The sequence below is a fragment of the Moesziomyces antarcticus genome (assembly GCF_000747765.1).
Source record: "Moesziomyces antarcticus DNA, scaffold: scaffold_v10004, strain JCM 10317, whole genome shotgun sequence".
In the NCBI taxonomy this organism is placed as follows: domain Eukaryota; kingdom Fungi; phylum Basidiomycota; class Ustilaginomycetes; order Ustilaginales; family Ustilaginaceae; genus Moesziomyces; species Moesziomyces antarcticus.
This window is the reverse complement of record NW_014639006.1, coordinates 950600-976279: the sequence shown is the minus strand read 5'-3', so window position 1 is coordinate 976279 and position 25680 is coordinate 950600. Positions and strand designations below refer to the sequence as shown.

The window sequence follows — 25680 nt, the reverse complement described above, 5'->3', positions numbered from 1 at the left end:
ACCCTAACCCTAACCCTAACCCTAACCCTAACCCTAACCCTAACCCTAACCCTAACCCTAAAGTCTCATCCTTCAAGATTCTACATCCGAGCCAATTTTGCGCCTCGTTTTCGTGTTCGATTTTTATTCCTGCATGGGAATTTGGGGCTCGATGCTGCGACGGTGTCACGCGTGCCAGTTCATCTCCCATCTATGCCACTCCGGCCCAGACTCGTTGGCTTGCGCTTCGAGTTGTCTTGGACGACGTTGGGATGCCGTATGAACCACCTGGGGATGCTGGGACGTTGCCTTAAAAGAAGCTTCTGTTTTGCTCAACACGTGCGACCATCGGCTCATCGAAAGAAGCGCCTTTGCTTGGCGAAAGCTCTTTCTTCGTCCCCATTTCGCGTGGGGCAACATTGTTGCTCTGCGCACGTCGGGACCCCGCGCCAAGACAGATTTTGAACTCGCAGTTTCACACGTGCGACATCGGCTAACCTTGTCCCGAACAGCGCTTCGACGCTCCCGAACTGCGCTTCCGCGCTTTTGCTTGGCGCTCGAGCCAATGCGGGGTTGGTCGTGCCTTTCCCGACCGCCTCCTTCGAGCTCTTCTTCCTCACCGCAACCAACCATCTCACGGCACATCGACCGCAATCACCTCTTGCCTGTGACGACGATGGCTCGGACTGCGTGTACGGATCCTGCAGCCTTCGACAATGGCGGCGAGAAGCCGATCAAGGTCTGTGGCTATGGCCTCGATCTTCGGTGTCAAGTCGACAACGAGCAGGCCTTTGGCAGCGCCGTCTATCCCGAAAGACTCTCTAATCGACTCACCGTCCGCGAGGTCGCAATGATCCGAGTCATGGAAGCGCTCACGGACAAGCTGGACTGGCAGCGCAAGGTCAATGACGCCGCCATCGTCGCAAAGTGGAAGGCCGAAGCACTGGAGCAGGAGCCTCATCTTTCTGCGCAGGCCTTTGACTGGTGCATCCTCGAGCTGCGCGACAAATCGCTGTACTTCCAGCGGACCGGACTCATCCATGCACTCGACTCGGAGAACCGATGCGTCAAGTCGGACGTCCTTCTTTCCGGCGAGTTCCTCGCCGATCTCCGCCAAGCTGTGAGGCCGCTCCTCGACATCGATCCTGCCAGAAAAGACTGGCATCCTCGATCCAACGACCAAGTGCTCAATGTCGTTCACCCCTCGCTATACCCGCTGGTCTACGGACGCACAAACGTCTTGCCGGAAGGCAGCGTGGGCGTCGAGGACTGCGTCGACGCATGCGGCCGCGGTACACCCTTTCCGGAGCAGAGCAAACCAGCACCTCCAGCAAACACCTGGCCGAGGTCTGAAGAGCACGAAACCGCCGAATTCTACTCGTACCGCTTCCAGTGGCTTCCTTGCGACGTCGACTTTGCTGGTGATTCCGGCACCGACGTTAGGATCCGCTCGTACATCAACAACCTCGAGCCAAGATGCAACCGTCAGCTCTACGGGCTGATCGAAAGAGCCATCTCGGCCTCGATCGAGCCGTGGAATCAGGTGCTTCTGCGCGGACGTTTCGGCCGTGTGCCGCTGCGCATTCAATGCCACAGCGTCGACTGCGAACCAGACGATGAGCCGCAATGGTTGCGGGGCCTGCTCGATGACGAAGACGAAGACGAAGACTCCGTTGCCTATCGCGAGTCTCTTGCCAAAGTGCAAGAGTACTTTTATCTCCCTGACGATCCGGAGATGGAGCGTCTAGAGGGACCGTGTCAATCTGTGGAAGACGCCATCGAGGAAGCCGGAGGTCTGTACGGCGCTGCGCTCATGAAGTACAGGCGCACACGCCACGTCATCCACCCGGAACCTGGTGACAAGGAGGCTTACTTGCGCTGGCGTCCTCTCGACGAAAGCACCCATGGCGCGAAGGCGCACGCGAAGAAGCGTCAGAAACGCGATCCCATGGCCGACGGCTACTACGATGTCAACCTCGAGCAAGAATTCCGCAATCGCGGCCTCCAGGTGATCATCAAGCTGGCCAGCATCGAGCTGAGCCCAGAGAAACCAGAGTACGCCGGTGGAAGCTGGCACGTCGAGGGCATGATGAACGAGCACATTGTCGCCACTTCGATCATCTACTACGATGTCGACAACGTGACGGAATCTCGCATCAGCTTCCGACACAACGCCGAGCTTGATGAAGTGGAGACGGAGCACGAGCAGGACGACCACTCGCCCCTTTGCATCGTCTTTGGCACCGACTCGCTGCGAGAAGAGCCTAGGGTCCAGGAGCTGGGTAGCATCGCCACGCCGCAAGGCCGTCTGCTCGCATTCCCCAACACGCTGCAGCACCGTGTTGAACCTTTCGAGCTTGCAGACAAGTCCAAGCCGGGTCACCGTCGATTCCTGGTGCTCTGGCTGGTGGACCCAAACTACCGCCTTGCCTCGACGCGCAACGTTCCGCCGCAGCAACGCGAGTGGTGGGAGAGCGCTCTGGACAACCCTAGCGCCGGTTCCGCCATCCGATCGCGGTTGCCCGCCGAGATCAAAGAGTCGATCATGGAGCACGTCGACTGGTTCATGGGTCTCGATGAGGCCAAGGCTCTTCGACTCGAGCTGATGGACGAGCGCACCAAGAAAGAGCAGGCTTCAGAGTCGCAAATGGGCACCTACAACTTTTGCGAGCACTAGCGTTTCTCTTTGATGACCCAAGGCACCACATTCGAAGCATTCCATCTCTCATAGCAAGCATGTCATACGCAGGTCAGGGACTGTGAGGTACTGCCCCTAAATATGGTGTGGGGATACACTTCACTGAGACTTTTTGGCCAGTGCAAACCCGAGGGCGAACTTTGTTACATGCGGGTAAGAGAGAGGCGACTGTGGTTGTACATTCAATGTCCAGTCACGCTGCTCTGGGAAGCTTGCCTCGCACGCCGTGGATATATAAGCCTACGGTGATCAGAGCGGTGACTGCAGCGGAGGACCACATGACGAGCCGTGCAAAGGCGCCCCAGCTAGACCATGCATCGTGGAATCCATACCAGAGCAGCAATGCTGAAGCGCCCCCGTTGCTGACGATGCCAACATGGATTGGGCCGATGGAACGTCTATTGTCGAGTGATGCAAGTAACCCGTGGTAGTATCCGACGCAGAGAGATAGATAGGCCCAGCCGAGCAACCGGACGAAGATGTAAGACTCCTGCTTGGGGAAGCCCAGTGTTTCCAACGCGACTGGAGGGAGTAGAATCAGAGGGAAGCACCAAAAGCCGACCGTTGCTAGGATCTTGAAGACAAAGACCTTTGAGAGATCGTTCATGCCTTGGCTCATGATGATGTGGTTGGGCCGGCAATTCCCCGACTGATACTGTGATGGTTGCTTGTCACGATCTAGCTGCGACGGTCATGGCTCAGATGGCACCACGGGCTTCACATATTGCCGAACCGCAATTACGTCATGATCCATTGCGCACACCCAAGACCTTCGAAGAAAATTGGCGGTAATATCAAAGGACAGGCAGCTGCAACTACTGTCAGTAACACCATCAGCATTTCCGAGGCGGTGCCGTCTTGCTCCGAGGCTCGATCAGATCAAGTTGGGGAGTCATCATCCGCACGTCATCAGGCTCGAGATCGATGACCTCTTTACCGATTTCTTCATGGGATATAGGGACGGGCATGCTGTACAGTGAGGTTGCCTATCGCAGGGTCCGGCCTGGCGGGAGACGGACTTGCACGCTTAAGCGCGCTTCTTGAGAGTGGGACGAAGGGCTTGCAAAGCGTTGAGGCGCTCTGCAAGGGTGGGGTGCGAGTAGTGATAGGCGGAGAAGAGGGGATCGTGGTGCATGGTGGACAGGTTGTGGACGTGAAGCTTGATGAGAGCCTTGCCGAGCAGGTCGACGTACTCCTCCTTCTGGTTAGGGTCGACCTTGGCCGCTGCGTTGCTCTCTTCGGCGTTGAACTCGGCCGCTGCGGAGAGCTCCGACGGCGTGGGCCCGGGGCGCGAAAGGGTGGCGGCAAAGTGGTCGGCGGCATACTCCATGCGACGGATGGCGGAGTTGAGGAGGAACTTGATGAGCGCGTCGGTGGGATTTAGGACGAGCTGGAAGAGTTCGAGGCCGATGATGATGGGAAGGTAGTTGAGGATCTGGGATGAGGGCGTTCCGGCGGCCTTCTCCAAGAGCGAAGGGCCGACCTGGAAGCCAAAGGAGCGATACAGCGAGACGTTGTTGATGAAGAGCGTAAAGAGGCTCATGGTGAACCAGATCTGCACCTGGGAAAGGACGAGGAGCTTGGTCGGGTCGTTGTTGGCGTAGTGGCCGAGCTCGTGCGCCAGAACAGCCTCGATCTCGTCGGAAGAGGACTTTTCGATGAGCGTGTCAAAGATGACGATGTGCTTGTTGCCGCCTGGGATGACGCCGAAGAAGTAGGCATTGGAGTGGGAGGAGCGCTTGCTGCCGTCGATGACGTAGATGTGCTTGAGCGGGAACTTGAGCGACGAGGCGAGCGCCACGACTCGATCGCGGAGAGCACCTTGCGGAAGCGGCGTGAGCTTGTTGAAGAGAGGCTGGATGACGGTGGGATAGAGCACCATGGCGATGATCTGGAAGGAGAAGAGGAAGAGGACCACGTAGGATACAAAGGAGGAGCCGGCCCATCGAATGATCCAGAGGAGGGCCGAGATGAGGGGCACGCCGATGACAAAGCCGAGCGACCATTCCTTGAGCGTGTCGGTGACAAAGGTGCGGAGGGTCATCTTGTTGAATCCGTGCCTCTCCTCGATGACAAAGTTGCGATAGAGGGTGAGGGGCATGGCGGGGACTTCTCGGAGCACAAACATGATGACCATCCAGACGATCGAACGCGGGATCTCGGCATCGCTCTGACCGAGAGAGGTGAGGATGGTGCCTGCCAGAGTCCAGCTCCAGGCGTAGATGTCGTAGTGAACGAGAGCGACGCTGAGCAGCTGGGAGACGGCCGAAGAAAAGAAGCCGAAGCGAGCCTTGTCCCTGCCGTAGACCTGGGATTTCTTGAAGGTGGCGAGGTCTACGTGGCTCGCCAGTGTGGCGGGCGGTGTCTCGAGGCGATAGAGGCGATATTGACGGAGCGAGAGGAAAGTCTCAAAGGCGTAGACGAGCCAGAGAAGCGCCAGGACGAGCTTCTTCCACTCGATGCTCGGGTCATCGAGGGAAGACTGGATGAGCGTGATCGTGTGCTGGACTGAGGCGAGCATCTTTGCTGGCGCGATTGTGGTCAGAAGCCGCTGTGGAGAGTCACAGTGGGCAATCTCTTGAGATGGGATGGCTTGCGACTGTTGTTCAAGTGAAGGAAGCACGGTGACCTTGTGATTGCGGTCTTGGCGCGAAGACTGGCTCCGACGAGAAGAAAGGGATGCTCGCCCGCTCGCACGGCACGCATGCCTCGCGCATGCAGCCGTGAGGAGCGGCGGGGCGGAGCGCAGCGCGACATGTCTCAGCGGCCGGTATGCACGCGCGCAATTTTCGACTGCCTGTCAGATCCGAGTTGCGGGATGGCCGTCGTCCTCACGCGACAGTCGTGCATCCCTCCCGGCCCACTCAGAATGGCGCTCATAGCCTATGATCACACAAGATACGAACGTCCAACAGTCTCACATTACGGTCCGGGTTCACCTCAGAAATTGCGGTGACGGCAAAACATGTTGAAGATCATTAGCTTGCCGGATGCACACTAATCTGCAGCGGGCGAAGGGCCGCTGGTTGCTTTGGCGCCCGATGGTACCGTGTGTGGTGCACGGGAAGCGGCGGCAGAGGGGCTCGGCATGAGTCCGCGCGCAGGCAAGGCGGTTTTCTTGGCCGCAGGGGATCCACCGGTCGAATTGGCTGGCCCGGAGGAAGATCCGTTGGAGGCAAGAGCACGCGCGTGTGGCGTGGCAGTGGAAGTGCTTCTCTGCGTTGCGCATGCTCGCCCGTCGGGGTCGTCTTTGACCTGATGCGGTTTGGCATGCTGCTGAATGGTCAACGACGAAAAGTCGTTCCTGCGAGGATCGAGCTGGCCGGTACCGGCCGTAGCATCCGCGTTCTTGGATCGGTCCCAGACTGGCAGCGAGTGATTGGAGATGAGTTTGCGAAGCACGCCCGAGGCTTCCCGGCCCAGCTCCCATCGCGAGGCCCGCACTTCCCGCTCCACCATCTCCAGAACGGCGCGTGTATAGCATTTGCAATCCACAAATGCGATGTCGTCCGCCGTCTTCGTCGACATGCGCTCGAGAAAGTCGACGCCTTCGGGCTTCTGCGCGGCTCCGCCCGCCTGTCCCACTGACGCCTCGCCGTTGGCCGAATCTCCGGCCATAGGAGTGCGTTCCGCCGACACTTGGCCGTGAAACGCGCCTGGAGAGTGTGCGACGGATGTGCCAAACGTCGAGTTCCCATTGCGGTGTGCCGAGCCCGGTCGCGTGCTCGGTGCGGTGCTGCTAGCCCCTGCACGTCCGAGACCGGCAGCCGCGTCGGCTGCAGTGGCTCCGTTGCGCGGAATCGTCAGCGCATGTCCGTACGCCCACACGACAAGGGCGCACAGATACTGACACCACCGGTGGTGGAGCACCTCGTCCAGACCTGACTCGTGATCCAAAGCCTTCCGGCCCGCAGCACCGCTGATGGCGTTGGCATTGCTCTCCCGGTCTCGCAGGCCAGGAGGAGGGGCTGCGGCGTCGCGGCTTTCCTCTGTTGAGGGTGCAGCGCCAACGCCGCGGGTCTGGATGGTGCCATACGACTCGGTGCCGGTGCCAAGCAAGGACGTACGGAGGAAGTTGACGGCGTACCACACGGCTGTGCGGCCATCGGAAGTCCGAGCCCACTCCTTGACCGAGCGTCGGGATGCGTTGAAAGTGGCTCGGTCGATGAAGCGGCCCAGCACCGAGGGAAGACCCGCATAGATCTGAATGTCGATGATGTCAGCAAACAAGGCGATCTGGGCGGCCGTCACCAAGCTGGGAGTCGCCCTGTGAATGAGACGAGCGCTAGACTCTTCGTCCGCCTTGATATAGGCGATGTCCATACGGGCTTGAAGCGACGAGTACGCTGCCGAGAGACGGTCCTTCCAGTTGCCGATACCCGCCTCGTTGGTCCTGCTACCGCCGGGCGAGGTTTCCGCGCCCAAAAGCACATTCTGCTTCCACTGAAGATCGTAGGCGATGCTCATGAGGCCGTGCAAGAGCACGAATCGCGGGAAGGCGTCGAGTTCTTGCGGCGTCTTTGCAGGGCTGAGACACGCCTTCAAGGCGGGGATGAACAGGCCCGGCGGCTTGTATCCGGTACGTTTGCGATGCCTGTACCACGCGTCGGGCGTGGTCTTGCTCCATTCCTCGTCGCTACACGGCAGCTGCAGTTGGATCTGGAATGCAGACAAGGAGGGAATGTGTCGGAAGATGGTGGCATGCTGTGCGTCGAGCATGAACTCGAACAGGGCGATGCGTTTCTTCTCCTCCTCTCTCGCCCAGCTTCGCCAGGACTCTTCAGAGTCATCAAAGTGGGTGTGGCCTTGCGTGCTTGCGTTGAAGACGGCGTTGCGGCGGGCGAGAGTGATGATGAAGTTGTGGAAGAGGTGCGCCATCTCGTGCTGAGGACGCGTGCTCATCACCTTGCCAAAGCTCTCGGTGAGCACCAGCGCCTGGAGCATGGGCAGCGTGGCGCGGGCGGGGCGGAAGTCCTCGAGACTGACCACGGCACCCCATATCTTCTGGGCGATGCGGACGGCGAGCTCGTGCGCGGGGAGGCCCGCAAAGTGCGCGCCGATGACGACGATGGCGCTCAGGAGCATGGGGTCGGTGGTGCTGGCGGCAAAGGTGGGCTCGTGGATGAGCGGATAGAGCCGGTTGAACTTGACAAAGAAGAGGTAGATGTAGCACCTGAGCGCCGACGGGGTGAAGAGGGGCGAGTTGGGCAGCTCGCTGACGGACTGCAAGAAGATGAGGAGACGATGGTGGGCGACGGGATCCAGATGGAACGTGATTCGGCTCGGGATGTCTGCTTGGAGGCTGGCAAAGTAGGCGAGGTCTTCGAGCGCGTTGGGAGTCTCTGCCTCGCTGCCGGACATGAGGACGCCGTCGGAGCTCATACCGCGGCCGAAGCTGGACGCGTCGCCGGCTCCAGCGGCGGAAGCGGCGCCGTTCTGCGAGCCGTGCATGTTGCCGAGGAAGCCACCGAGACCGTCCGAGCTGCTGGGAGAGAATGCGGACGCCTGCGAGTGCGGGCCGCGCGCGTTGCTGCCGCTGGTGGCAGGACGTCCGATACTGCCTCCCCAATTGGAGCCGCCAAAGGGATCGACGCCGTCAAAGAGCCAGCCATAGTCGGCGGTATGGTCGACGTTGGGTGGCGCAAATGGAAAGATGTCCTGGTTGGGAAGAGGCAGAGAGGAGGGGGGTCGCGCGGATGCAGGGACGGCCGAGGTGGTGTCGAGATCAGCCAGGGGCATCGGCATGTCTCGAGCTGCGTCTGGCGCAGCATCGGTCCAGGCAGTCAAGTAGGATGCGGAGGGAGGTGGTGCGTAGCTGCCGGCGGTGGGATCGCTGGATAATGCATCGGCTGGCGTCGGCATCCATCGGAATGAAGCATTTGGCTGCGTTGATGCGACAGCGTCAGCGCCAACAATGGGATCGGCACGGAGATTTTGATGGCCATGCTCGGCGGTCCATAAGGCGTCGTCGCGATAAGTAGAGGAGGCGTAGGGAGTCGGTTGCGCGAGTGAAGAGGCGGCGCCGGCATATTCGCTTGCAGATTGCCTAGCTAGGTCGGAAGTCGGTAGGGAAAGAGGTCGATAGCCAGTAGCGGAGGTGGAGTAAGCAGCCGAGGGCCGCTGCGCCGGAGGCGACATGGGCGGGTTGGAGGACCACGAGGCGGTGGGCGCGTTCTGCGCCGATGCGTGCGCCGGAGGCAATGCAGGCGGCGAGGCTAAAGGACCGGAAGCGAAAGAGGGCCAAGCGGACGAGCTTGCAGGGTCGGCGAGGTTGGACGGCGGCGGAGCCAGAGACTGAGAAGGGTCGTCCCGATAGCGAGACTGAATCGAGGGCCTCGAGCCCACGTGTGACGCGGACGGATCGTTGCCGCCGTGTCGGAAACGATCCTGTTCGTCTTCGTCTTCATCATCGTCGTCATCGTCCGAATCCATGTCGCGGGGGCGATCGGAAGCGGAGGTAGATTTGCGGCGCTTGTGGGACGATGGCCCCGACTTGGAGGGCGAGAGGGACGAGCCGGAGGCGTCTTCTGCATCATCGTCGTTGCCATCCTTGTGACGGTTGGACCATCTGCCGAGCGTCTTGCCGCGGAGAGCATGGCGTTCAAGATGACGGACGAGGAGATCCTGACGAACAAATGTGCGATCGCACTGGTTGCAACAGAGGACGCGCGCTTGGTCGTGGTTGAGCTTGTGGCGCAGAAGATGGTCGGGACGGGAGTAGCTCTTTGTGCATCCGGGTTGGTCGCACGTGTAGCGCATCTCGGACGACGACGAGTCCTTGCGCACCATGGTGAACAGAGTGGTACGGTTGCTTGAGCAGCCGCGCGGAAAAGGGATGATGTGAAGCTAGACCGACTGTGTTGGAGGCTCGCTGGTGGGACCGAGAGCGTTTTTCGATGCGCCGAGAAAGGAATCCGACGCCAATGTGAAAGAGCGCCGCTAGACACGGATGACTGCACAATGGCGGGGGGTCCGTTGAAAGGGGCGACGACGGATGACGCGAATGAAAGAGGCGTCTGTGGTCGAATCACAATGTGACTTGCATTTGCAGCGACGCAGCTGAGGTCGTGAAGCGAGAGCGGAGCCTCTGCTGCGAGTCTGACGCGCGGGTGCGATTTAGATTAGGCTCGGCCTTCACCTAGTCGACGAACGGACGTGTGTGGGACCCGAGGAACGGGGACGGGGACGAGCCTCGAGATCAGTATGCAGCGCACGGAGCGAGGCCGACCGGCGTGACGCAAAGGAGCCAAAGCGAAACAAGCCGTGACAAAGAAAGAGGGCGCGCTCAGCAGCGGTGATGAATGGTCAGAGCGGAAGGGAGCGTGAGAGAGCGAAGAAGGCGGCAACAGCCGTCGGCACGTCCGACCCAGCGGCGCGTAAGGGCAGACGAGGCGGAGGAAGCGGAGGGAAATGGTTGCGGAGCGAGGTGGATGGTGGTGGCCGACGACGACGGGCGGCAGTAGCGAGTTCTGCGTAGTTCAGACTTGCAATGTTGAGCCGGGCGGGGACGGCTAGCCTAGGCAGGCCATACACTTTTAGGCGCAATGTCTGTTTTGTGCTGCAATCCAAAGGAGTAGGGTCGGATTGGAGCCCATCAGCGGACTCGGAGCAACGGCGTGGGCCTCGCTCTATTGGCCTGCGGTGAGCTTCGAGGAGGCCCACCTTGACTCGACGCTGCTCCGCGGGTGCAGGCATCGGGGTGGGGCAACTGCGAGCGCAGCTCTGATTCGGCTCGGTTCAATTTGGCTCTGGCGAGGTTTGCGACGCGGCTCAGACGGCGCGCTTCTTCGCCCTTTCTGCTTCGGAGATCGGGTAAAATAGGCATGCCTGCCGAATCGTCTGCCTCAAGGCAGGGTCCAGCGGGTGGGGCGGCGCGTGGAATGCGCTGCTGCAGATGATGCTTGCTCCTCTCGCCGCGCCGCATCGCATCGCATCAGATCGGGCGCTTTAGTGTTTTGCGAGACCAATCAGGCTGATACAGATGCAACGAATCGACCGATCGGACCCTGCCGACGTAGGTTCGACTTGGATTGGATGAGAACGACTCGGACCATGCTGCCAAGCCCGGTGTCTCTGTGCTTCCGAGCCAAGCTGAGCTTTCCAGTCAAGCTGCGAGCGGCTTGGTCGACGTTGATGCTCAGCCTGGGTTCGCTTCCCGACCCAACCAGGGCATCTCCACACTCTCGCTCGGGCCCTTGAAAGTTGGATTTTTTTTTTTCCTCTAGAAATTGTTTTTGTCCCTGGCGGGAGAGATCCAAGCGCGAGACTGTCAACGTGCCCGCTTGGCCTCATGTGCACAGCTGCAGCTGGATCATTTTTTGGTGCACGGATGCGAATCAGTCAGGCTCGAGTGCCCACATGCCTGCCTGTCCGCTGCCTTTTTGGGCGCGTTTTGCAAGCAGCCGAGCGATTGCTCCGCCAGAATCTGCACATCTCCGAAAAGCGCAAGCAAGGCTTGAGCGCAGTCACTCTGCGGCTGGCATCTGGTGATTTTTTTGGCGGTACGATTGGGTACAGCAGGCCGCGGCTGGCCAAGTCTGCCATCCATCATCAGCGACTGCCTATCATCCCATCGACGACGCTCCGCTACATCGATCGCTCGGATCTCTCTTGGCCGTCGTCGCGGCAGATCCGATACCAACTGTTCCTTTGAAAGGGCTCGGCTCACGTCTCCGAATCATCGTGTGGATCCGATACGCTCACACGGCGACATCATCGGCTTGCGCCTGGGCAGGCGCATCTGGAACACTCGACCACCACCTTGCTCCGAATACACGCAGCGAGATCCGTTGTATTTCGGTCATCGTCCGCACTACTGCGACTCATCACCACCGCCCGGACCTGCAGTCTTTTGGCGTAGCCGCTTGTTGCGTCTCACTTCGCTCCCGTCTTCACCACTCCCTATCATCGGTTCCGTGGCAGGTACCGCCATGTCCAAGTTCCCCAACCATGGTCTTTTCACCAGAACCGCTGCAGCTTCCACTCGCTCATCGAGCCTCATAGCGCACGCCCGGAGGGGGGCGCCTCGTCGACGCTCGGCCGCACTCGCCCCGAGCAGCTCTCTATCGCCCTCCACTAGCTCGGCAGCATCCTCCGTCAGCGCGATCCACGCGGCTTCCCAAGCCTCAGCTTCTCAGCCGCCGTTCATCGGCCCCCTTACGCTTGCAGCATCCCAAAGCGCACATCCTTCGCATGCGTCGTCGTCGTCGTCATCATCGAGTGATCTTCGCACCGAGCTATCCACATCATCCGCCCAGTCATCTCAGCCGATCGCGTTCGAGCCGCGCTACACTCACGACCTCTACTGCGATCCCGTCGAGGGTGCTGCGCATCCGATCGATCCTAACCCTCGCACCACGCTGCATAGCTTCGATCAGGGCGCGCCTTACACATCCACGCTCGCACAAATCGACCTGGCGCTGCGACAGGCATCCCAGCTCAACATCACGACTGCACTATCGCCTTCCTCGGTCGCATTCTCGGCAGCAGCTCGTCATCTCTCCAGAGTACACGTTTCGTCCTTCCCGCATCCTTCGTTGGACCGTATACCCGCTCACCGAAGCTCAACGCCTTACTCGATCCCCAACACACGTGCCATCCATGTCTTTTATCCCAACGCCGCCGCCGCCCATGCCTTGAATCCCGGCGCCAATCCGCATTTCGAATCGCCAAGCTCTGTCCCAAGTATCGACGGTCGCGCTCTCAGCAGCAGGCGCACCGCCTCGAAAAGAAGCAAGGACGAAGCACGCAGCGCTTCAGATTACGTGCCGCTATGGAACGCTTCAGCAACCACAGCGTCTTCGGCAGCCGCACCGCAGCTCGCTTTCGCATCTTCAATGCTGCCGCATTCGTCCCTCGAGCAGCGCTTCGACGACCTGGCTTTGTTGTCCTCCGATCAATCCGACTCGACCCCTTTCGGCTCGGCAGTCTACTCCGTTCCTGTCGCCCTGATAGCCGGCACCACATACGATGATATCCGAGCTAGCTCAAGCCTAGCCAATCCAGCCGCCCTATCTGCGCAAGGCTCGCCGCCAGGCTCACGCTCATCCGACTACGCATCCGAACGCGGCCAAGATACCCTCTTCGACACGACGCCTCTGCATCAGAGAGACACGGCTGACTGGGCTCATTCGGATCAGAGCAGCTCCACTTGGCACTCTTCGTCTTCCTCGAACGAGTCTTCCGAGTCCTCGTCCAGCTCGTCTTCGTCTTCCTCCTCGAGATCGCCTACACCCACCATCTCTGCAAGGCCTCATCTCACGACGTCCACGGTCCAGCACGACTCTTCCGGCAGCCACAGTAGCGGATCCAGCACACCCACACAAAACCACAGCCTTTCGGTTCATCAGCTTGAAAACGCCCTTTTCGGTCCGTATTCGGTTCTCACTGCTGCAGCTCATGCCTCCCGCAGCTTCGAACAACGGCGCAGCGCGCTTGGCCCGGCTTCGGACAATGCCTCCGACGCGGCCGAATCGGCGCCCTTGTGGACTGGTTCATTCGCGTCACCCAAGCATCGCCAGATGCATTACGCCTTCGAGCACGGCGCCTATGGAATTCCCAAACGTCACCCGTGGGCGGCCGTGCGCGGCAACGGAAAGAGAGCGCAGTCGGCTCCCAAACCCGCTCCGAGGACAGGCGCAGTAGGCATGCTCGCCGCGGCAGCCGACTTCCTTACCGGATCGTCATCGGCTACGGGTCCTCCCGTCACAAAGGAGAAGCTTGGCGGCGAGAGCGTCATCGCCGAGGACGGTCGGCGCCTCGGCCTCAATTCCCCCATTCGCGAGCATGGTCGCATCGTCCAAGATCGACTGCAATCTGTTCAAGTGGGCGAGGATGCGTACTTTCTACGTCCCGACTCCATTGGCGTGGCGGATGGCGTGGGAGGCTGGGCATCACGCGCCGGCGCAGATCCGGCGCTCTTCTCTCGCCTGCTCATGCACTTTTGCGCCGCCGAGCTGAGCAAGTTTGACGGGCTCAGCGCCGACGAGTTGGCGGCGCAAAACGGCAAGAAGCTTCGCGAGTGGCAAGATGTCGATCCAGTCGAGGTGATGCATACCGCGTGGGAGCGCTGCGTGCGCGCTTCGCGTCGCGAAGGCATTCTGGGATCGTCCACGGCGCTGATAGCCGTGCTTCGAGGCGATGAGTTGCGCATCGCCAACTTGGGCGACTGCGTCCTGCTCATCATTCGTGCGGGCGAGTTGCTTTTTCGGTCCACCGAGCAACAGCATTCGTTCAACTTCCCCGTCCAGCTCGGCATGATGGGACATACGGCCGAGAGCGTCACCATCGCGGCGAACCGAACTCTGGCGCGCGACGGCTACCTGCAATCCGGCGCATCGGACGACCTGGACGACAATGCGCCAAACCCACTCGGCACCACAACGCCGGCGTCCATGGACGAAGCACGCAGACATCGGCCATCCGGGACCCCTGAAACCGACGAAGGCGACGAGGCCGAAGAGGCCGAGTGGGACGAGCCGCGCCGCGATGCGGGACGATGGGCAGTCAAGGTGCAGAAAGGAGACATCATCATCGTAGGCAGCGATGGTCTCGTCGACAACCTGTTCGACGAGGACATTGTGGAGGAAGTGCACAAGTTTGCTCCTCCTCCGGCCTCACACGGCACGGATGTCGATGCTGGTGTTCCAGCAGCGAACACAGAGGACGAAGCAGAGTACAAGTTGCCGCATGACTTTAGTCCTCAACTCGTATCGGAGGCACTGTGCTCGCGCGCCAAGGCTGTCTCGGAAGACTCACGTGCGGTTAGCTCGCCTTTCCAGCAAAGAGCCATGGAGGAGGGTCTGCATTACGTCGGCGGAAAGCACGACGACATCTCGGTGGTGGTCGCCGTGGTCGGTGACCCTTCCGAGCGTCTGACACGAGGCGGCTTCTCGGTACGATCGGGCCCAGACACGGAGTCGGGTTCATTCTCCACCGAGTCGCACGGAGCAGGGCAGCTCTCTGCCTGAGCGGCCGCCTGATTCTGTGGACCGTCTACCTTTCTTCGTCACCTGCGGCGGGTACGTGTTTGTGATCGGATTTCTCAACGATAAAGTCAGCCGCCTCTCAGACGCGCATATCTACAGCAGAAATGTGCCAGCAATTGATCTGTTCATGGGAGTACTGGTCCTCGATCGGTTTCCTTTTTGGTGTACGGAACTGTATGCGAATGATGCGGGATGCGAAGGTGAGCATCTACATGGAATCGGGGTTGCCAGTGGAAGTGAGGAGATTTTGGTTTTGCTGAACCCAGGAGTTGACTGCGGAGCACTGCGAGTAGAACTGGTCCGAGATGGGCAGCGTTGCGATCTGGTCGGGGAGCACCTGGAACTGCATGAGCAGGCCGACGGCCATGTGCGGCATGAGGTGGCAGTGGAAAGGCCAGACACCGGGATTGTCGGCAACAAAGCGGAAGGCGATCCAGCTGAAGGCCGGCACCGAGAAGACGTCGCGACGCATCGGGTTGGTCTTGGCAGCGGCAAAGTTGGGGTTGCTCTGGGCCTGGAAATTACCAGCGCCTGATCCGACGAGAAAAGGGGTGAAGCCGTGGAGGTGGAAGGGATGTTCGCCCTCGTCGAGGTTGTTGACGATCACATCCATGACGACGGCCTGCGAGTTGGTGACGATCAGCTCGTCCGGGTCGTTGTAGTAAGCGCCGACGCTCGATTTGGATGAAGCGCGCTGGGTGGTCTCGAAGGTGTAGGCCTTCAAGAGAGAGGCCTGTGGGGCCATCTCGGAGGTGAAGGTGGTTTGGTTGAAAAAGGCGTGCCAGTTGCTGTATGCGTCGAGGCCAAAGTTGACGATGAGCTTGGTAGTCATGTTGGAAGCCGGGGCATCGATTCGGGTGATGGGCACCAGCTGAGAGGTGCTGAGCGACTCGGTCACATTGACGAGCGTGGCGTTGGTGGGATTGCTGAGCGGCTGTGCCGAGGCCGGGACGCCTTCATAGCGCATGATGGCGTACTGGTCCATGACGAGGAAAGAATTGTCGTAGGCAAACATGTCATCGAGCACCTCTGCGCGCACGGCGTAAGCACCGACGGGACGATCGGTGTCGATGATGACCGAGTATCGCTGTGCGACCATGAGGTTGAGGCTCTGGACGACGACAGGCTCTACCTCGGTGCCATCAGCTTCGATGACGGTCATGTTGTGGCCATCGACGGAGAAGCGGAAGGTGGCCATGGAGCCTGCATTGATGACGCGCATGCGCACCCGCTTGTTGGCAGGCACGGTGAAGTTGTAGGCCGACTTGCCGTGTGGCTGGTCAGAGATGCAGGTTGTGCCATTGGGTGCCAGGGGGCAGTTGGAAAAGCCGAGGCCATTGATCATGGCATAGTCAGGTGTGGGCTCGCTGCCCTGATCACCGCCTGGAGGACCTGCCTTGGACTTTGCAATGGCGGCGACGTTGAAAGCGTCAGCCTGGTATGCGTCGTTGACGACAAAGATGAGATCGCGGTCGTAATCGGTCCTGACCGAGGAACCGTTGGTGGTGGTCGCATTGGTTGCAATGCTGGTGGTGTTGCTCGGGTTGGTCATCCTGAATTTTTCGTCATCGCCGTGAAGAATGAGCGGACCGAAGAGGCCGTCTGCATATGTGGGACCGTAGTGGGAATGCCACCAGTAGGATCCGGACTGCTGGACGGTCCAGTTGTAGGTGAAGGTGGAGCCGGGAGCAATGCCGCACTCTGTGATTCCTGCCGATCCGTCCATCTGATTGGAGCCGCGCTGGAACTGACCGTGCCAATGGAGTGAGGTGGGAACTGGCATGTTGTTTTGCACGTGAACGATGATGCGGTCACCGACATTGGCCTGGACGAGTGGGCCTGGGTAGCGACCATTGACGAGACGCATCTGTTTGGTGGTGCCAGCCGGGTTCGAGACGACCTGGGTGAGGGTCCAGTTGAAGATCCGATCTTGTGGTGGAGCCAATCGGTCCCATGAGGGGTCTAACGTGAGCTGCGATGGATCTGGGAGATCCTCTCTCGGAATGAAGGTGAGGTTCGAGGCGGTTGCGCCAGGGACCATCTTTGCGTCGGAGGCGGCTGCATCGTGTTGGGATGCATCTTTGTGTTTGAGACCGAGACCGAGGCCAAGGCCAAGTGCAAGAGCTAGAACGGAGAGAACAGCGGCTAGCGAAGCTAACAGAATCAAGCGCCTCTTGGTGGGTGATGGAGAAGCTCGCGAGCCCTCTTTGAGATTGGACGTTTCAGAGCCGTTCTCGGCGAGCGAGAGTGACTTGCTGCTGCCGTGGTTGTCGGAACCTTGGATCGGTGCTGCCGACATCGCGTCGAAAGCGGGTACTTGCAGCCTGGCAGATACGCCTTGGGGGCGTGGGAAGATGATAACCAACGTTGGTGGTGGTGATGATGAGGCAAGACCAGAGGTGGCAGAGGAAAGGGCAAAGGTCGGGTATGCCGATGGAAGGCGCTACGGCGAAAAGCTTCTCGGATCCTGCAATCTGATTGTAGAATTGTTCCTGCTCTGGGACGAGCAGATCAAGTCCAAGCTGCGAGAGACACTGAGCGTTCGCTTCAGGTCATTCCGGACCAAGCAGCACCGAGGCTCGGTCGAGCCGAACGAGTGGCTGATGCAGTCGGTAGGGCCGAAAGCCGAAGGTTGGGAGTGCCAGCGTGCCGCCGCCGCATCGATACCGAGCGCCTTGTCGGCCGCTCCGACGCATCCTCTTTCTGGTGCAGGAACGGCAGGAGCGGCGGGCACGTTGCCGGCGGAAGAAGCCGAAGGGCAAGGGGGCGGCGGCCGAGTTGGACAGGCGGTGGCGAGTAACCAAAAAGAGAAAGTTGCCACCGCCCCACGCTTGCGGTGGGACTGCCCTCTAAAGCATAAAGCCAAGCGAGCTGCATGACGAGCGAACGTGCTCGCGATCTGCATGGGAATTTTCAGATTTCCCAGCTGCCGAGCGCAAGACGGTCTCTCGCGAAGAAAGCGCACGTTGGACCCTGCATGAAGCTACCTTCTTCTCGTCTCGCCGCCGCCGCCGCCGCCGCCTCTATCTTTGGCTTCGCTCCCGACCCCTCGCTAATGCATGGTCCAAGGCGAGCACCTCGAGGGCCTCGCGAGACCAAAGCTGGAGGGAATGCACTGACCAAATAATACCTCCCTGTGATCCCAATACAATTGAACGGCCAAGCGAGGCGACAAGCTGGGAGGGAAGTAAGGCTAAATGACCTCCGACGACCAAATACAGCACTCGAAAGGTCGGCCAACTCTCAGACGGCGGTTCGGTGACACTCCTGTTCGGCGGACCGTCGGCTGTCAACAGTGTCTTGACTGACCGCGCGGTGCCGATCCAGGGTTTGATCTGATGCCCACCTCGCTTCTACATCACTCCCACCTCGACTCGGCCTGCCGCTCTGGGCGACTCGCCACAGCGTACCTGCTTTGCACGTGCGTCCCTCTTGCTTTCTTCCAATTCGTCTCCGTCTGGACACGGCTATGCAAGCCGCCGCCTCGTCTCTCCGCTTTCTTTCCGCCGGTCGCTACGAGTCTGCTATGCCGCTGCCGCCGCCGCATCATTGATGCACTCGCGCACGTTGCCCCCGCTCCCTGCGGCTCGACCCCACCCGTGCTCGCCCGCCCGTCGCCGAGTGCTCAAGCTCCCTCATTGGTCCTCTTTGCCTAAGCGACCACGGCCTTCTCGCTACGACACTGTCCTCGTTCAAGCTTGCATTTTATCCTGTACCTGAGACAGCCACTTGGACCCTCTTTGGCGAGCTGCTTTTCTGTCTCAGTGCAGATCTACTGGTGCTGCAACCATCCTGGAGTTTCTTTTCGGACAGGCACCACCTCGCCTTCTTCTCTATAAAGACGCATCACCCCTTCCACTCCTTGCACCCCCTGCACCTACAAGCAAGCGTCCTCCTCCACCCATCTACGGCATCATGAAGGCTACCCTCGCCACCGTCTCGGCCACTGCCGCCCTTGTTGCCGCCGCCGGCGTCGCGGCTGGCCCCATCGAGAAGCGCGCCAAGATCGCTCAGACCTTCTCGCCCCCCTCGGCCTCGCCTCTCCAGCAGTCCTCCAACTACGTTGGTGCCAACAATGGCTCGCTGCCCAAGCACGAGGTCGTCGCCGGCAAGGCCTTCGACCGCATCGTCCAGATCTGGCTCGAGAACACCGACTACGAGGCCGCCATCTCCACCCCCGCCATGCAGGCTCTCCTCCCGCAGGGCGTTCTCTTCGACAACTACTACGCCGTCACCCACCCTTCGGAGCCCAACTACATCGCCTCGGTCACCGGTGATTTCTGGGGTCTCTCCGACGACGCCTTCTACCACGTCCCCACCAACATCACCACCCTCTTCGACCTCCTCGACGACGGCGGCAAGGCAGGCAAGCCCATCTCCTACGCCTGCTACCAGGAGAACATGCCCTACGATGGCTTCACTGGATTCAACTACACCTCCAAGAACTACGTCACTCCTGGCGCCTCCAACTACACCTACTACGTCCGCAAGCACAACCCTTGCGCCATCATGGACTACGTCTCCGGCAACAAGACCCGTGCGCTCTACAACCGCAACTTCAACGACCTCGCTGTCGATGTCAACGCATCCGCGCTCCCTCAGTGGACCTTCATCACGCCCAACATGGTCAACGACGGTCACGACACCACCGCCGCCTTCTTTTCCAACTTCACCAGCTACTTCCTGCCCACTCTGCTCAACAACACCAACTTCAACTCCAACAGGACCCTCGTCCTCCTCACTTTCGATGAAAACGATAGCTACACGGCTGCCAACCGCATCTTCACCATCGCCCTCGGTGGTGCCGTGCCCGCCAGCCTCAAGAACACCACCGACCACACCTACATGACCCACTACTCGGCCATCTCCTCGGTCGAGGCCAACTGGAACCTCAAGTCGCTCGGCCGCGGCGACGTCAACAAGACCATGGCCAACGTGTTCCCCATCTTTGCCGACTCCTTTGGCTACTCGAATACCGACGTTGCCGAGGCTGACATTCCCCAGACCAACATCACCGGTGTCGCACCTGGCCCCTTCTCGCTCACTAGCAACACGGCCTTCTACGCTCCCGACGATGTCAAGGTCGTCGGCGCAGGAGGTGAGCCCGTGCTGGTCAAGAGCGGCCTCAACACCTCGCAGACCCTCGCTACTCTCCCGCAGACCAACCTCACCGCGCTCGGCCAGAAGAACGTCTGGAGCACCGACCCCGGCTTCAACAACGTCAACGTCTCCACTGGTGCTGCTGCCGGCACTTCGGCTGCCAAGACCAACGCTGCCGCCAAGCCTCTCATGGCTGGTACCGGCATCGTCGCTGGCGCCCTCTTCGCCTCTCTTGCTATGCTCCTTTAGACATGCGCCTTGCCTCTACCGCTCGGCGCTTCTCTCGTTCGTAACACTGCACCGTGCACCTCTTCGAACCGCAGTCAAGCGTCCGCATGACACAGCTGTCGTTGAGGAGCCACCGTTGGAAAAAGAAAGGAAAAAAATCTGGAATTCCACTTGTTACCGCCGACGACATGGCCGTGAAAGCAAGCTTCGTAACGACTCACATCGAGAGACTAGCTCGCATCTTGTCGTCCAGCGGGTACTGCTGGCCGCTTGAGCCGAGCTTGCCACTTTGTCGTCGGATCCGTTCGTACTCGCGCTCGAAGAACCACTCTTTCGCACTGAACGCGGGCACGAGCTCGTCGAACCAGCTGGCGTTTGCGTCGAACCTTGCAAACATGGTCTCTCGGCACCAAGACGGACTCCTGGCTTGGAGGAAGCGCAGAACAAAGACCTTCTCGTGTTCGGGTTGCGTGGCTCCAGCACCTGGCGTTGGTGAGGGAACTTCAGCGATGCCCACCACCTGGATTTTGCCCGGGGAAGCTGACATCGATGGTCCTTGGACAGTTCTAGCTGTTCCGGCAACACTCGACACTGCCGGTGTCAAAGCTTGCGTCAAGTCAGCATTGAGTCGTAAGCAAATAAGGAGGATGCAGAAGTACTTACGGGCTGTTTTGTAGATCTCAAAGGCTCGTTGCAGAGGCACCTCGAAGAAGTGCTTGGCGCCCGTGTCTCTTTCCACAAACATGTAGTACGGCACCATGCCCATGCGCACCTGTTTGCGCCACATATTGGCCCACGTTGCCGGATCGTCATTGATACCGCGTACGAGGGGAGCTTGACAGCGAATCTGCGCGCCCGTGGATCTGATCCTTCGCACGGCCTCCTTCACGAGCGGCGTGCTCAGCTCTACAGGATGGGAGAAGTGCGCCATAATCGACAACTGTCGACCACTGTCGCAAATTCGCCGGAAGAGTTGCAAGGTCGAGGCGGCGTCGGCATCGTTGACAAATCTCTCTGGCCAGTACGCCAGCGATTTGGTCCCGATCCGGATCGTCGCCAGATGCGACAGGCGTTCGTCTTCGAAGATGGGGGTGAGATAGCGCTGCCAGTGCCGAGTCTTCATCACCATCGGATCGCCGCCGGTGAAAAGCAGGTCGCTGACATCAGGACTGTGTGCGAGGTAGTCGGCGAGACGATGCGCATCCTTGGACTGGAATGTCTGTTCCGATCCCACCTCTGTGAATTGCGCCCATCGGAAGCAATAGGTGCAGAAGCTGTGACAGTACTGCGCCTCTGTTGGGAAAAAGAGCACCGTCTCGCGGTACTTATGCTGGATCCCCGGCAGAGATGCTTCCGTTTTGTGAGGCCGGGCTGGATCTCTGGGACCATTTTCCGTCTTTTGATTTGCAGGATGAGGATTGAGCTTGGCTCGGATCTGCTCAGCAATTGCCCGGATGGTCACGTTGTCGACATTGCTGCGAAGCGCCAGCTTGAGTCGCTGTAGCTCGGAGGCGGCTAGCATGCCAGGCTGCGGAAAGACCAGCCGAAAGATGGGGTCGTTCGGGACGTTGGTCCAGTCGATCAGCTGCTCTACGACATAGTTGTTGGCACGCATCGGGAAGATGTGCGCCGCTGCCTTGTAGTCCTCGGAGTCCAGATGGGGAGCTCGTTCCGCAAGTAGGCGAGGGATGCCGGATGCTGATACCATGCGGTACTCCAACGGTGGCTGCGAATAGCCGCTAACGGGTTCGCGAAACGGACAAGTGCCGATGGCTGGCGCGGTGCTTAACGTAGTGGCAGACTTGCAGCCCAGCTCTGGGAGACGCCTGGCTCCCACGGTGCTAGAGAAACATCTCCTCGTCGCCAATGATCCTGGGAACATGCCAGAACGTGCTTTTGGCAGCCGACAGGGGTTTTTGAGGAAGGCCATGCTCACAATTGTGATGGCCTGCTTGTGCGTTACTGGTGCTGCATATTAAGCAAGCTGGCGAGTGTTCTTATAGGGCGGTAGGGCGGATGATAATCGAGATGGTTGCTTGGAGAAGAGACCGGAGTGCGTGAGGCTTTCCGAAGTCTGCGCAGACTCACGTGACCGGCCGTTGCAAGCGTTGAGGGAGATAGAGAAGGAACGGGCTCGACTGATGGATTGAGTTAGGCTTTGTTCGTCGAAGTGGCGATTTTGCGGTCACTCGGGAATTCAAACCATCCCGTCGCTGCCAAGACACTTCGCATTGTGATCTGACGACACATTTGGCTGACACCGCCGATCGCAATGGCGTCATAAGATGCGAAGCCTCCAGGCGTCGACATGCTGGTGCCAGTTTTTAGCCAAGGTCACAAGACAAGGTCGTATGACTGTTGACTTTCGCTCACATCGGTGCATCAATCTTGAGTCTGCTGACGGGGCCGCGTTCTTGGCATGATCAAGCGTTTGTGAGCTCGGATGTTGGCGAAGAGGTGCTTCGCGTGGGTGAGGGCGTCCAAAGCGATACCACAGCAGGCTTGGGAGTGAGTTAGTGGCCGACTGAGGAAACGATCGTGTCGACACGAGGTCGTATGTATGTGGAGCTCGAGTTTGCAGTGCCATCCATTGACGTGGTTGCCTTTGCGAAGGAATAGGGGCTGCTGTTTGCCAGAGCTAGTTCGCAGGGAGAGAGAGAGAGAGAGAGAGAACGAAGCGACCCGACGACTGAAAGACTCTCCGCATCCAACCGCGATAGTAGTATAAAAGTTCTTCGCGGGGCACCATCTCTTCGGCAAATACTACAGCACTTGCCCAACAGTGCCGAACGACCAAATGGCTCCTCCCTTGTCCCGCAAGACATCCAGGATGCTGACCATCAACTTGGCTGCCCTGAGGCGAGCTGTGTGGCGACCACCGGGAAATTGGCTTCGTCCAGTCCATTCATGGCGACATGAGCCAGCTGTGCAAGGCAGGGAGCCTAACCTGGCTCGCTCTCTCACTGGCAACGAGGAGACCAAGGTCGAATGGGTGAGCTTTGCAGGCCGGACGGTGGCACGCTGCGGGCTGGAAGAGGGAGATTCTTTGTTGGAAGTAGCTCGTGCAAAGGGAGTCGAGCTCGAAGGTACGTCGCCACGAGGAGACCGGATGTCATTCTTGTTTCCACGCTGGAGCTCACGCATACTGACGCGACCGCATCCGGACTACGATGGAGTCGACAGATGCTTGTGATGGCAACCTGGCGTGCTCGACGTGCCATGTGGTGCTGGAAGAGCGCGTGTTCGGCCTGCTTGACAGGCCTTCCGATGAAGAAGAGGATCTTTTGGGCCTTGCTCATGGCCTTGAACGATGGTGAGTGCTCAGTTCGCCCAGAAGGTCGATGCGATTCATGGATGTGCGATCGATTGACATTTGTTGTGCGTTGCGACTCAGCTCTCGACTCGGCTGTCAAGTCAAGCTGTCCCAGCTGAGAGACGTGACCACCAAGGTCACCGTGAAGCTACCGAGTGCCTTCGCGACATTGGCTGCCTCGGACAGCCACGCCGCAGCGGGAGGAGACGGCGCAGGAAGCTAGCGGGTCCAGCAGTGTGATCCATCGTTTTTTTTGGCTGGATTTGTGGGCCTCGTTTTCTTTGGCTAAATCCGAATCTTTTTGGTGCTGCAGCTGCTTTGCGGTGTTGAGCGGAGCTCGGGAAGAGTAAGGACGCACGGACGCTGCTCGACACGCACCTTTACCTCCACCTGCATGACTCGCGCTGCATGGCCGTGGCAGCCAGGGTCGTGCCTGTCGGCTGTTGCGGGCTTGATTGCGTGTCGTGAGCGTGCTGGCGACTTCGCAACGCAATCCGTTCCGCCCCAGCGACGGCCCGAGTGTGACGATAAAAGGCAGGTCCGCAGATGCACAGCTTCCTCTCGCTTGTCACGCTTGGACGCAGCTTGGAGCTAGCTTGATCTCGCCACTTTCGGCGCCCTCCGACTCGTGAAAGCAGCTGCGATCAGCCCAGAAGGTCTCTCGTTCGGCACAGACGCGTCTCGTGCCCAGCGCGCCTCAGCCATCGGACCTCGACGCCCAACGCACCCCTGCAGCCGCTCGATCCGCCGCCTCCTCTTGCTCGATTCGCTCGCCTTGTCGTGACGTGAAGTCCAGCTTAGCCATGTCAGCTGGACCGTCGGAAGCGGCAGAGGCGCAAAGCGTAGCCAGAATGCAAGCCATCTGGGAGCAGGAGTAAGTTGCTCGTTCCTGACCTGATACCCAGCTAGCTCGGCTTTCCTGACAAGATCATCCGCCTTGCTCTCTGCTGACCACCTTTTCCGGCTTCCTCAAGCGCCGACCTCGCCATCTGCACCACCTGCGGCAACCAGTACTCATCGGTACAAGGCCCGCAAGAGTGCCCGGTCTGCTACGGTGAGTACCGCTCTGCTGCGTCCTGGCCATTGCTGCCAACGTCAGAATGTCAATCGCACAAATGAAGCCGGCGGGAAGCCCGGAGCAGGCCAGCTGACCCCGCGAAACCCTCAAACACTCTGGTCAGATGATCGCCAGTATCCATGCCCGACCGGCCAAGCCTACACATCGCCAAGGAAGCTGGCTGCCAAAACCTCATTCGAGCTTGTGCCAGAGCCAGAGGATGAAAGGATCATTCGCATCAAGCTTGAGCCTCCCGTCGCCATCGGCCAAACCCCTTTCATCCTCCTCACCGCTCAAGGCGTCGTAGTATGGGACTGTTGCGGCTTCGTCTCGGTCGACTTGATGCGCCGCATCCAACAACAAAGCCCCACCGGCAAGGTTCTCGCCATCTTCACATCTCATCCCCACTTTTTCGGCACGAGCCTCACCTGGGCCAAGCTGCTGGATTGCAAAATCTTCATCTCCAAGCCAGACCGCCTTTGGTACCAGCGCGGCCTCGAGTCCGCTCGTCCACACCCAGACGTTGCGGCGCGCAAAAACTTCGTCGTCGAGGTAGATCAAGACACTTTCACTCTGCCGCACCTGCCTTCCATCACGCTCGTCCGCTGCGGCGGTCATTTCCCGGGCTCCAATGTGCTTCATTGGGATCGCGATGCCGACGCTCCGCAGGAACAGGCTCGGCGCGGCGCTGCAGTGCTATGTGCCGATACCTTTATGGTGATGCCCGATCGGAAGCGCTTTACTTTCGCCTACAGCTTCCCCAACAACATCCCACTTCCGCCACACGATGTCGAACACATCTGGACGCAGATGCGAAGCTTCAACTGGTCGGCCACCTACGGCGGCTGGCCAGGCCGTCACATCCTGACCGACTCCCGAGCTACGCTTCTTCGCTGCGCTCGCTACTATGTGAAGATGGAAGGTCACTCGCCCCAAGCTTTCCAAGAGCTGCGCGAGGCTCGAGCTTGATCTTCTAATCGTCGCCAGCGCCTCTCGATCGATGGCTCTGCATGACCCAGCCGAGCTTAATCTTGCTCTCGGCATGTCCCACCGGGCCCACAAATGCAGACGCTGTCCCCTTCATCCCTGACTTCATTAAGCTGTTGTGCATCGCTTCCGCCCGCTGAAGGACGGTGACGCTCCAAGCCTCTGCGCACATGACAAGATGAAATCCACCCTCTCGCCCTTTGTCCGACCCAGGTGCTGCACCAGTCTGCGAGTCGTGCCGAGAACTCAGCGCAGTCCGTCTTGGCTGCACAGCGGTGCCTCTGCGTTTGCCGCCTCAAGCTATCTAGCCTCATTGCTGCAGCTGGCAAGA

The 25680-nt window shown here is 59.7% G+C and overlaps 9 protein-coding genes across 9 annotated transcripts, besides 4 other annotated features; 3 read left to right on the top strand and 6 right to left on the bottom strand.

Moving 5' to 3' along the window:
- Positions 1 to 655: 655 nt before the first annotated feature.
- Positions 656 to 2656, top strand: PAN0_004d2474 (uncharacterized protein; the record flags this gene model as incomplete). The annotated part of the gene is made up of 1 exon (XM_014802416.1): positions 656 to 2656. The coding sequence occupies one exon, from the start codon at positions 656 to 658 to the stop codon at positions 2654 to 2656; it is 2001 nt and encodes a 666-aa protein (XP_014657902.1).
- Positions 2657 to 2870: 214 nt separating this feature from the next.
- Positions 2871 to 3296, bottom strand: PAN0_004c2473 (uncharacterized protein; the record flags this gene model as incomplete). Its single annotated transcript, XM_014802415.1, has 1 exon — positions 2871 to 3296. One exon carries the CDS (start codon positions 3294 to 3296, stop codon positions 2871 to 2873), a length of 426 nt encoding a protein of 141 aa, XP_014657901.1.
- A 408-nt stretch (positions 3297 to 3704) lies between these two features.
- Positions 3705 to 5198, bottom strand: PAN0_004c2472 (metalloendopeptidase; the record flags this gene model as incomplete). Its single annotated transcript, XM_014802414.1, has 1 exon — positions 3705 to 5198. One exon carries the CDS (start codon positions 5196 to 5198, stop codon positions 3705 to 3707), a length of 1494 nt encoding a protein of 497 aa, XP_014657900.1.
- Positions 5199 to 5674: 476 nt separating this feature from the next.
- PAN0_004c2471 (uncharacterized protein) lies at positions 5675 to 9466 on the bottom strand (the record flags this gene model as incomplete). The annotated part of the gene is made up of 1 exon (XM_014802413.1): positions 5675 to 9466. One exon carries the CDS (start codon positions 9464 to 9466, stop codon positions 5675 to 5677), a length of 3792 nt encoding a protein of 1263 aa, XP_014657899.1.
- A 516-nt stretch (positions 9467 to 9982) lies between these two features.
- PAN0_004c2470 (uncharacterized protein) lies at positions 9983 to 10601 on the bottom strand (the record flags this gene model as incomplete). Its single annotated transcript, XM_014802412.1, has 2 exons — positions 9983 to 10209; positions 10340 to 10601. 2 exons carry the CDS (start codon positions 10599 to 10601, stop codon positions 9983 to 9985), a joined length of 489 nt encoding a protein of 162 aa, XP_014657898.1.
- Positions 10602 to 10658: 57 nt separating this feature from the next.
- Positions 10659 to 14646, top strand: PAN0_004d2469 (uncharacterized protein; the record flags this gene model as incomplete). Its single annotated transcript, XM_014802411.1, has 3 exons — positions 10659 to 10695; positions 11080 to 11320; positions 11412 to 14646. 3 exons carry the CDS (start codon positions 10659 to 10661, stop codon positions 14644 to 14646), a joined length of 3513 nt encoding a protein of 1170 aa, XP_014657897.1.
- Positions 14647 to 14872: 226 nt separating this feature from the next.
- Positions 14873 to 16963, bottom strand: PAN0_004c2468 (multi-copper oxidase; the record flags this gene model as incomplete). Its single annotated transcript, XM_014802410.1, has 1 exon — positions 14873 to 16963. One exon carries the CDS (start codon positions 16961 to 16963, stop codon positions 14873 to 14875), a length of 2091 nt encoding a protein of 696 aa, XP_014657896.1.
- A 55-nt stretch (positions 16964 to 17018) lies between these two features.
- Positions 17019 to 17500: a sequence feature (In-frame stop codon was detected at splice-junction site;~acid phosphatase).
- Positions 17501 to 17885: 385 nt separating this feature from the next.
- Positions 17886 to 17979: a sequence feature (In-frame stop codon was detected at splice-junction site;~acid phosphatase).
- Positions 17980 to 18069: 90 nt separating this feature from the next.
- Positions 18070 to 18305: a sequence feature (In-frame stop codon was detected at splice-junction site;~acid phosphatase).
- Positions 18306 to 18434: 129 nt separating this feature from the next.
- Positions 18435 to 20013: a sequence feature (In-frame stop codon was detected at splice-junction site;~acid phosphatase).
- Positions 20014 to 20209: 196 nt separating this feature from the next.
- PAN0_004c2466 (lysine 2,3-aminomutase) lies at positions 20210 to 21922 on the bottom strand (the record flags this gene model as incomplete). The annotated part of the gene is made up of 1 exon (XM_014802409.1): positions 20210 to 21922. The coding sequence occupies one exon, from the start codon at positions 21920 to 21922 to the stop codon at positions 20210 to 20212; it is 1713 nt and encodes a 570-aa protein (XP_014657895.1).
- Positions 21923 to 22789: 867 nt separating this feature from the next.
- On the top strand, positions 22790 to 25331 carry PAN0_004d2465 (beta-lactamase-like protein; the record flags this gene model as incomplete). The annotated part of the gene is made up of 5 exons (XM_014802408.1): positions 22790 to 23078; positions 23176 to 23305; positions 23997 to 24179; positions 24280 to 24359; positions 24487 to 25331. 5 exons carry the CDS (start codon positions 22790 to 22792, stop codon positions 25329 to 25331), a joined length of 1527 nt encoding a protein of 508 aa, XP_014657894.1.
- Positions 25332 to 25680: the final 349 nt, after the last annotated feature.